The following is a 10,758-nucleotide window of genomic DNA, read 5'->3' as shown; positions in this document are numbered from 1 at the left end:
CCCCTTGCACTTCCCAGGTGAGGCAACGCCCCACCCTGCTTTGGCTCGCCCTCTGTGGGCTGCACCCACTGTCCAACCAGTCCCAGTGAGGTGAACTGGGTACCTCAGTTGGAAATGCAGAAATCACCCACCTTCTGTGTCGATCTCGCTGGGAGCTGCAGGCTGGGGAGGTTCCTGTTTAGCCATCTTCCCAGCAATCCCCGTTTTCTTCTAGGAGTGTTGTATTTTTAGCTTTTACATTTAGGCCTATGATTCATTAGGAATTAAACCTGATATATGGTGTTAAGAAGGGCTGGAGCTTTTTAAAAACATATCCAATTGTTCCATGACAATTTGTGGAAAAAATTATGCTGCCCACATTGAATTGCCTTTCTACCTTTGCCAAAAACCAGGTGATTATATATACGTAGTTCTATTTCTGGATTCTATAAAAGTTCATATATCTCCTGATCAGTCTAAATAGAATTTTCTTGAGCTTCTCAAAGAACCAGCTTTTAGTTAATTAATTTTCTATATTTTCTCTTTCTAATGTCTGATTTCTGCTCTACTTGCATGATTTACCCTTTTCTGTGTACACTTTTAGTCTTTTTTTTCTAGTTTCTTAAAGTGGAAGCTGAGGTCACTGATTTGAGACCTTTTTTTCTAACACAGGCATTGAGCCCTATAAATTCCCCTCAGTACTGCTTTACTTGCATCACGGGATACAAAGCCGACACAAAAGCCAACTGTATTTCTATACACCAGCAATGAACAAGTAGAAACCAAAAATCAGAAAAACAATACCATTTACAACAGCTCCAAGAAAATAAATAGTTATAAATCTAAGAAAATATGTACAAGATCTGTAGGCTGAAACTATAAAATGCTGAAGAAAGAAACTAAACATGCAGATAAATGGAGAGACACGTCATGTTCATGGATTAAAAGGCGATCATAAATATGTGAATTTCCCCCAAACTTATCTATAGATTTAATGCAATTCTAATCAAAATCCCAGCAGGACTTTTGTAGCTAAGCTGATCCTTAAATTTAAACGGAAAGGTAACACTTGATACAGTAGTCAAAATAATTTTAAAAGAAAAATAAAACTGGAAGAATTATATTACCAGATTTTAATACTTATTACAAAGCTATAGTCATCTTGACTTATGTGGTATTGGCAAAAGGAGAGATGTACACATCAATGGAGAAAATAAAAAGTCTAGAAATAGACCAATACCAATATGGCTAACTCCTGACAAAGATATAAAAGAAATTCAGCAGAGAAAGGATAGTCTTTCCAACAAATGGTGCTGAAACAACTAGACATCCATCCATATGCTCCTAAACACAAACAAAAAACATAAACTTCATGCTCAAAAAAAAGTTAACTCAAAATAGATCATAAATCTAAAGGTAATATGTAAAATAATAAAACATTTAGAAGAAAACAAAGGAGAATGAGGACCTAAGACTAGACAATGGTTTCTTAGACATGACAAAAAAAAAAATCACACTCTATTTTAAAAATTTAATTAATTGGACTTCATCAAATTAAAATTTTTGTTCTGTGAGAAACACTGGTAAGTAAACAAAAAGACAAGCTGGGCTAGGCATGGTGGCTCATGCCTACAATCTCAGCATTTTGGGAGGCTAAGGCAGAAGGATCACTTCAGGCCAGGAGTTCGAGACCAGACTGGCCAATGCAGCAAGATCCCATCTCTAAAAAAAAAAAAATTTTTTTTAAAGACAAGCTACAGACAGGGAGAAAATGCTGCAAAGCACATTCCTGACAACATATTTGTATCCATAATACATAGATTCTTAAACCCAATGGTAATATAACAATCCAATATTAAGATGAACAAAAGATTTGAAGACTCTTCACCAAAGACATACAGATGACAGAAATGCACATGAAAAGATGTTCACCATTAGCCATTAGGAAAATTCAAATTAAAGCCATGATTAGATATCAGTACACACCTATCAGAATGGCTAAAATAAGAAACAGATAATACCAAGTGCTGGTAAATATGCAGACCAATTGGAATTGCCTTTCTGCTGAATAACAACTTTTTCTTAAACACACTTTATATAAAGGTGCTTTAAGTGATATTTTGATATTGTGGTTTTAGACAGACACACTTGCCAATTTACTCAGTACAAGTGTCTAGTCAGAGAATATAGGGAAAAAAATTTGAATTGCACAACATATTTGAACAAAACATAAAATGCTTTTCTTGGCATGGGTAGAAACTTCCAGACTTCCATCTATTGTGTTCACTATTTCCTCATTTTTAAAAGTATTCTTGGATTTAGGTTTTATTTTGTCCTTAAGCAGAACTTCTGAAAAAGTTCAAATAGTAAACATATTCAGCTTTGCATGGGTGGGCCTCTGCTGCACAACTTAACACTGCCCTCGGAGCAGAGCAACTGGAGACAACAATGGAAATGGGCATTTCCATTGCTTGTGTTTCCATAAAACTTTAAAGAACCGACTGCGGCTGGATTTGGCCCACAGGCCATAGTTTGGCATCCCGGGGCTAGAGTAGCAGATGTATGCATTCAGAAGGCAGCAGTAGGCAGCTCACAGGCAGGACCACAGCCAGCTTTCATTGGTTCTAAGCATTTCATTAGCAGCCGCCTGGTTTTGCTGGGGAAATATCTCGCTGCTTGCAAGCACTGGCCCCAAGGTGGTCTCAAGGGATACCCCTTTTCTACTCAGACCTCATGCTTCTTCACCAGCACATAGACGTTCTCAAGTCCATTTGCACCTGAGCAGCAAGGGCGGGGCCTGGGGAATGGAGAGGGTAGGGGACTAAGTGGCAGGGCTGTGTCAAGACCCAGGTCTTTCCCAATGAACAAGCTCCCCTTTACAAACAGGGAGCACCCCAAAAAACAGGAAGGAGCTCCACCTGCCCCATCGTGACAGTAACTGAAGTGTTCCTCAAGGGTTATCCAGGCAGTGGAACCACCCACTGCAGCAGCATCTCCGAGGGTGGGGGCCTGCACCTGGTGATCCTGAGACACACCGCAGGTGATGGAACAGTACCTTGGTCCTGCAGGCCACTGGTGGCCCAAGACACACAGCTACAGGGCCAGGGCTGAGGCGCCTAGTCTTTATGGTATCAACAGCAGGCTTGAAGGAATATACTTTATTAATCTACCTCCCAAATGCTAAAATGCCAAAGACTAAAATGCTAACATTCAGCTAAATTAAAACAACTATTTACAGAGCACTGTCTGCAGGCCATGTGGGGCTGGGCTCGTTTCTTCCCCACCCACCCAGCCCATCCTCCAAACAGGCCTGGGGCCACCTGCCACCTGCAGCAGAAACACCCAGCACAGAGGACGTTTATATACACCTGGCCGAGACCTCCACGATGGCATGCCAAGAAGGAGGGCAACAGACCAAGACAGAGACCGACAGACAGATGGATAGACACGGACAGGAGGTGAGGCTGCCAAGAAGGCCACAGGCCAGCCTCAGTGCTTCTTCAGGCTGTAGGCCAGGCTGCTGGGGACCCTGGCGCCCTGCAGGGGCGGTGAGTTCCAGACAGCAGAGCTGGTGCGCTTGTGATAGCGGGGCTTGCTCTTCTTGAAGATATCCTCCAAGTCCAGCGGAAGAATGGTTCCAAAGAGCTCCAGAAGATTCGGTGGGTGGTAGTACTGGTGAATGATAGCCTGGCTGAGCGGGGTGCCTGCAGGAGACAACAGACCAGACACTGCCTTGGGGCTCTCCATGAACCTCCCCATCCCCTGCCTGCCACAGAGCCCTGTCACCCTCTCCAACCTCCCTACAGAGAGCCCTGTCACCCTCTCCAACCTCCCTACAGAGAGCCCTGTCACCCTCTCCAACCTCCCTACAGAGAGCCCTGTCACCCTCTCCAACCTCCCTACAGAGAGCCCTGTCACCCTCTCCAACCTCCCTACAGAGAGCTCTGTCACCCTCTTCAGCCCTGCCCCTGCCTGCACCACCACCAAACCCAGAGAACGCCCTTGTGTCACATCCTTCCAACCTTCCTCTGGCAGCTTAACCTGTACAAAGTCCTCGAGAGCTCGCATGAGCCAGGCACTCCTTGAACCTGTCCCGACCACCACCTGGGAGGCAGGCTCTGTATTCTCCCATTCAGCAGATTTGCCCAAAGGCATACAGCTAATAATGGCAGAGCCTATGTTTGAAGACAAGCCCAGTTCCAGAGCTTAAGCATAGGATGCCATCCTCGACCACCTTGGCCAGCTGCTTCTCACAGACCCCACAGGCCCTGGCGCAGTGCTGAGGGGGCCTCTGGGCAGTGGATGTGGGAGGGCGCAGTCCTGACAACGGGGCTGAGGAAGACCCAGGGGATCAGGAGGCCAGACATGCACCAGCACTTGCTCAGCACCAGGTGCGGCTCTAAGGGCCAGCCGTGAGCTCACTCATGTCACTCTCAACAGAACTCCTCAGCTGGGTCTTGTCTTCACCCGCTTTCACAGATGAGGAAACTATTTAAGTAAGCTGTTCAAAGTCACCTCCGATTAGATGGTTTTGCAAGTGAGCTGGCTCCTGCTCACTGCCATCTCCCAAATGACTTGACACTAGTAGTTAAGAGGCTTAAAGCACATGCCAGTTACTGTAGGGTTCAGATGAGGTGAAACTCACAAAAACAAGTTTCTGTAGAGTGCCTACCAGCTATGGGATTCCAGGCCCTTCTCTCTGGGGCGTCTGCGCCCCTCCCTGACTTCCAGCTCAGCAACCGCTGCAAGGCACCCACGGTACCCACAGGCCCCATCCACTCTGGCAGCACCCACTTCTAGCACCTACCCTGCTCACTCAAGCTGGCCTTGCACTCAGGCCTGAGACATTGCAGTCACACTCACCCACATTCTGGTTTAATGCTGGGGCCTGTAAACTCCAGGTCAGATCCTACTCAAGTGCCTCATGCACTCCTCAGGGCCTTTCCTACCTCCCCCAGCTGGCCGGAAGCCCCAGGCTCCAGCTTGATGTTCTGCCTAAACCCTTCTCCATTCTAGCTCTGCCCCTGCCCCAGGTGGCTTACTTGGGTCCAAGTCTCTTCAGCCCTGCTGGATGCGACTCTAAGGAGGGGCCTAGTCCGAGTCAGGACACCCAGCAGCATATGCCATGCCCAAGCCCAGCGCAATTTCATATATTTGTTGAGAACAAAGGAACCCAACCTCATAGGTCTGGTCCTCAGGAAAGCGCAATGACCACAGGGTGCCCCACACTCCCCCGGGCACATGCATGCCCAGGGCCAGAGCCTCAAGCTGCCAACTCAAGCACATGGCAGCCTCCCAACACCACAGCAGCCAACCCACTGCTTCCAGGGCCCTTAAGGTGAGGACCAGGGAGGGCCTGAGTCTCCCGGGGAGCTGTGGGCTTTGCTTACCTCGGGCCCAGGTGGGGATGGGCTTCCGGGGATGGGCCTCATCATCGGTGGAGTCGTCGCTATTCAGATCCATCCCGTAGTTATCTGGGTTGATCTTGGGAGGGGCCCTGTGCCCTTGTGGAGTCATCTGATATGAGGTACAAGCTGGAGACTGGAAAAACAAATGTGGCCATCAGCTCCCTCCGCGGCATTCCCATCTCTCACCACTGAGGAGTGCTGGGGCACTGCTCACCTCCTCCCATTTCGCAGGAGAAACAAAAGGTGCAGGATCACTTTTTCTTTTTTTTGAGACAGAATCTCACTGTCGCCCAGGCTGGAGTGCAGTGGTGTGATCTCGGCTCACTGCAACCTCCGCCTCCCAGGTTCAAGGGATTCTCATGCGTCAGCCTTCCCAAGTAGCTGGATTACAGGTGTGCACCACCACACCCGGCTAATTTTTTGTATGTTTAGTAGAGACTGGGTTTCACTATGTTGACCAGGCTGGTCTCGAACTCCTGACCTCAAGTAATCTGCCCCCTTGGCCTCCCAATATGCTGGGATTACAGGCGAGAACCACTGCACCAGGCCTACTTTTTAATTTTAAAAAGTCACAGAACACACACTACTGTGTATCTCCTTTTTTCATGCTAAGGTGTATTGCAAACTTTCTTCCAAACCAGTGTGTCTAGAATCCTCCTGGGAACTGCTGAGGAGACTTCAGGATTTGCAACTTAACCATCCATCATTGACAGATACCATACTAACTTCCAAGTTTTCCACATCTTAACTATGCTGCAATGAAAACATTGTTTTGTTTGGTAACAGCAGTGAAGTGAAAATAGATTAAATGCTCATCAAGAGGAGCTGGCTGAATTCCAGCACAATTAAGGTACACAGCCATCAAAACTAAGAAATTGACCTGTGTTGAAATAGACAGATGTCTATAATATACTAAGTGAAAAAAAAACCGTGGGGGTTGGGGGGCTGGAAATCAAGCCACCAAATGGTATGTGCCCATTTTAAATATGTATGTGCATGGGTGAAAGAGAGAGAGAGAGAGGATATCTGTGTGGGTGTTAAAAGGGTTACATATGTAAAAATCTAGAAGGATATACAACGGGCTTAGTAGAGTTTTCCTGAGGGTCCCTTTTTTAAAAACTTTATACTCTTTTATAAAGTTTAGTTCCTTTTTATCCCCCACCTCAACAAATTCTACTTTTAGAATAACAAAGAATATAAAAAATAGTAAAAACAATCGGGCCAAGTGTATCTGTCCTTTTCCTTAGGGGCCTAACAGCCTGTGCCTCCAGCTACTGGGAAGAGAATAGAGTGGGCCCCTTCACCTGAGGGCCTCTCCACTGGGGCCCAGGCTGCACCTGCACGTCCACAGTCACGTTCAGGGCCTTGCTGGCCTCTGCTGCCTCCTTGGCTTTCTTCTCTTGCTCCTCCTGCAGCTGCCGCTCAGCCAGACGCTGCTGCTCTTCCTGGAACCCAGGTGGCAATGGGGTGTTAGGGAGCTGTGCAGGTGCCCTTCCCTCTCCTCCCCTTCCATCCTCTCCCTTCTCCTCCCCTTCCCTCCCCTCCCTAGGCAGCCCCTGCCACAGGAGTCCAGACCGGCCCACAGCTCAGGGCAGACCCCAGGGGAGCCCGCAACCCAGCTCCCCTCACCTTCTTCTTCTTCTCCTCCAGTTCCTTCTGCAGCCGCTCCTTCTGCAGCCGCAGGGCCTTCTCCCGCTCCTGCAGCTCCCTGAGGACCCAGCAAGAGCCTGTTAGGATAGGAAGTGGAGCCCCAGCCCAAGCCCTGTTCCTATCCCTGCTGGGGAAGCCAAGCCCAGCCAGTAGGACACACCTTAGAAAGTGGGATTGCCGAATGGGCAACCAGCTTAGAGCCAAGAGCTGCGCTTTTGCCCCAGCAGCTAGAAGTGTGCACACCTGAGGGTGCAGGGAACACAAGCTGGAGCCCAATATTTGGCCCCCACTTTTCCTTGTAACTTAGGTCTCTGAGCCTCATAACACTTTTATACAATGGAGACCATAACACATTTCCTCCAGGGTCAACACAAGAATCAAATGGGACAATCCACAATACCCCTTATTATCCTAACCTTCAGGGCAGACACCGGCTCCAAGCATGAACAAGGGGCTGTGGATGAGTTCTGGAGTCACCTCCACAACACACTGGCTCATGACTTTGAACATGTCATTTAACCTCTCTGGACCTGTTTCCCACTGTGTGAAGTGGAGCTGATGGCTCCCATGCCACCATGGACTTCAACTGAGGACTAAACAAGGAGACAGGTGTAAAGCATGCAGCTCGGGTACCCACCAAAGCTGCCGACACTATGACTATCACACCGCCACCCTCAAAGCCCCCTGCCCTGCCCAGCACCCTGCACATTACCTGCACCCTACACCTTCTCGCCTTCCCAGACTCTGCCCAGAGGACCAAGGACAGCTTTGTCCCCATCAAGCAGCCCTGATGCAGTGCAGCCCTCTGGCTGTGACTCTTCACTTCTCTGATAAACCTGAAGCCACCCATAAAGATGGACACAGAAAAAAAGTGCTGCCTGGTGTTTCCCAGGAGGTAGAGCGGGAGAGGGAACAGCTACGGGACCTGCGTGTCTCACACACACGGGCCTTGTGCTCTACTTCTGTGTGCACAGACACAGGATCCCACGTATCTCATGACCAACAGTGAGTGTGGCTTTTCCTCCTTGGCATCCCCACGACTCTCAGAACAACCAGGCACAGGGTAGGCCCAGGACAAATGCCTGTAAAACTAAACACGGAACTCTTGTCTATTGTACAGAGACCACTGCATCTGCAGAGCTGGAAGATCCCAGGGCTCCTGGGTCCACGGTTCCCAAAGCAGAGGAATAGTCTGAAAATATCAGTAGGGGGCAATCTGAGTTATTGTCCTCACCAGGGTACATGCATTTAGTGGGGACAGGGGCCAAGGATGCCAAACATCCTGCAATGTAACACAAAGATCTCTCCTGCCCAAAATGCCCATGGTGGCCCTGCTGAGAAATATCAACTCATCCTCTGAGCACCACACCTCTGCCAGTTACAAAAAGACACCTAAGAGGTCAGCACATGCAGCTGGAGGCAGAACCAAGCCAAGCCCTAAGCAAGCCCACCTACCACTCCTTGGATCTCCCATAGCCAATGGGCAGTGTATTCAGGTGGGCCACTAGCTATAGGCCTCTAGGTTTGGTGCCAAGGAAAGCACCTGCAAACCGTCATGTGCAGGTGGGGCTGTGTCCAGGCAAGGTTCACACCATCTCTCTTCCACACACATGGAGGGCAGGCAGGCGGGCCAGCAGGTCCCTCACCTCTCGGCCTGGAGCCGTTCCTGTTCCCGCCGCCGCTCCTGCTCCACCAGCTGCCGCTCCTGCTCCCGCCGCTCCTGCTCCCGCCGCTCCTGCTCCCGCCGCTCCTGCTCCCGCTGCTCTGCCAGCCGCTTAGCCTCGGCCGCCTTCCGCAGCCGCTCCTGCTCCTCTTCCTTCTTCTTCTGCAGCAGCTCTTGGTGCCGCCGCTCTTCCTCCTCCTGAAACGGAGAGCAAGGTCAGGTGCTGTGGCCAGGCCTGGGCCAGAGAGGCAGGACAGCAGCCCTACTCCCCCGAAGCCCAGGTGCCCCTCAGATCAGCCACCACGACGGACACCGCAGGAAGGGCACCGTGGGACATCCCGAGCAAGGCTCTGCCAGAACCACCAGCAGCAGCCTGAAAAGGCATCTTGTGACAGCTGCTGCTGCTGTAGATTTAGCAGAAAGGAACCTCGGAGCCAAATTCGCTAGCTATGAAACAACGGGCAAGCATTTAAACCCTCTGGCCTGTTTCCTCGTCTATAAAATGGAGACCGCAGTTATTCCTACACTTCATGAGGTTGCTGGGTTTATATGCACAACACACTTAGAACAGGGCCTAGCACACAGTAAATAACTGACCTTGGTGACTAGTCACATAACCCCTAATGATGGATTTGCCTTCTCTAGAGTCCTAAGACTGACTGGGAAGAGGTGGGCCCTTACTCTTACAGACAGAACAGTCAGGGGGTGGACCATAACAGCAATTGTATAGAACGCTTAGCAGGCATCAGACACTACTGAGCATTTTACAGACATTAACACATTTAACCCTCACTGCTACTTGAAGACATGGAAGCAGAGAGGTCAAACAGCCTGCGGAAGGTCACACAGCTAATAAATGGCAGAGCTGACTTAGGCAGTCTGGCTCCAAGTACGAGCACTTAACCCTCAAATTACTGCTGCTACAGAAGATGAGAGGCAGGTTCTGGTCACCATCCCCACCCTGGAGGCTTCTGGGAAACCTCCTCCTTGGCATGAAGCAACAAGATGGTCTGGGTCAACCACACAAGGTGGGGTGCGCCCAGTAGGGCCCCATGGTGCTGAGACAGCGCCCACCCTGCCCACCTCCTCCCTGAGGCCCACCTGCGCTCGCACCTGCTGCAGCCACCTGAGCCTACGCGCCTCCTCCTCCTGCTTCCTGCGCGCCTCCACCTCCTCCATCTTCTTGGCCGCCGCCTTTTTCTTGGCCTTCTCCTCTGCCAGCCGCTCTTCTTTGGCCTGCAGAGCCCACCCACACGTGCCCATTAGAGCACCCACATTCAATCCTGCAGAGTGGGGCCCAGAACTCTGCGTGACAGGCCCCACCTGCCCTTGAACACCTGGCTTGTTCCCACCGCCCAGGGAGAGGACACCAGAAGCCGGTCCTGCCTGAGTGTCAGACCCCACTCACAAAGGGCTGCCAGGGAAACCCAGAGCTGAGAGCGTCAGCCCTTGGCTGAGCTCCGAGTGGACTCCAGGGCCCGTGGGGCAGACCGGAGATGGGTACAGGGGTACAGTGACAGATCTGCAATTTCCTGAGGGGTCCAGTCCTAACCCTTGGTCCAAGTCTGAATTGCCTGGGCCCCCACAGCCCAGGCTCCCACCTTCTCAGTCTTCTCGTCAATCTGAGCAAACTTCTGCTCAATCTGCTTCTTCTTCTCCTCCTTCATCTGCTCCACCCGCTCGCGGGCCTGCAGCACCTTGCGGAGACGTTCCTCACGCTTCCTGCGGGGCACAGGACAGTCATGGGGAGCCCCACCAAGGCTGGGACAGACCACAGTCCAGAGAGCCAGGCCACTTACAGCTTCACCTCCTTCAGCCGCCGCCGCTTGTCCTCCTCCACCTTCTGCCTGCGCAGCTGCTCGGCCTCCTCCTTCCGCCGCAGGTTCTCCAGGCGCTGCCGCTCCTTCTCCTGGGGTGGCAGTGAACGAGGGAGATGGGACATGAGCAAGGACGACCCCCTACCCAGCCCCAAAAGCTGCCCACAGTCCCCAGCAGCCTGCAGCCACGTGGGTGGCAGCATCAGAATGCTTCTTAGGCAGAGGTATCCCCAACGTGGCC

At 50.7% G+C, this 10,758-nt stretch overlaps 1 protein-coding gene across 18 annotated transcripts in view; it reads right to left on the bottom strand.

Moving 5' to 3' along the window:
* Window positions 1-1,097: 1,097 nt before the first annotated feature.
* INCENP (inner centromere protein) overlaps window positions 1,098-10,758 on the bottom strand; it is a 30,532-nt gene continuing 20,871 nt past the window's right edge. For 7 of the 18 annotated variants that reach the window (XM_063641982.1, XM_063641976.1, XM_063641980.1 and 4 more), the window contains 8 exons: window positions 10,500-10,609; window positions 10,302-10,422; window positions 9,802-9,936; window positions 8,684-8,898; window positions 7,017-7,095; window positions 6,692-6,832; window positions 5,370-5,520; window positions 1,098-3,683 (listed from right to left, as the gene is read on the bottom strand). In XM_063641982.1, coding sequence (XP_063498052.1) covers window positions 3,469-3,683; window positions 5,370-5,520; window positions 6,692-6,832; window positions 7,017-7,095; window positions 8,684-8,898; window positions 9,802-9,936; window positions 10,302-10,422; window positions 10,500-10,609 — 1,167 coding nt within the window. In that variant the 3' untranslated portion in view covers window positions 1,098-3,468. Of the gene's footprint in view, window positions 3,684-5,369; window positions 5,521-6,691; window positions 6,835-7,016; window positions 7,096-8,683; window positions 8,899-9,801; window positions 9,937-10,301; window positions 10,423-10,499; window positions 10,610-10,758 lie in introns of all 18 variants that reach the window. The other 11 variants (XM_055286139.2, XM_063641951.1, XM_063641961.1 and 8 more) reach the window with 5 other exon arrangements.

The sequence above is a fragment of the Symphalangus syndactylus genome, chromosome 1 (assembly GCF_028878055.3).
Source record: "Symphalangus syndactylus isolate Jambi chromosome 1, NHGRI_mSymSyn1-v2.1_pri, whole genome shotgun sequence".
Classification (NCBI taxonomy): domain Eukaryota; kingdom Metazoa; phylum Chordata; class Mammalia; order Primates; family Hylobatidae; genus Symphalangus; species Symphalangus syndactylus.
Note: the sequence above shows the minus strand (reverse complement) of the source record. Positions and strands in the feature narration are given on the sequence as shown.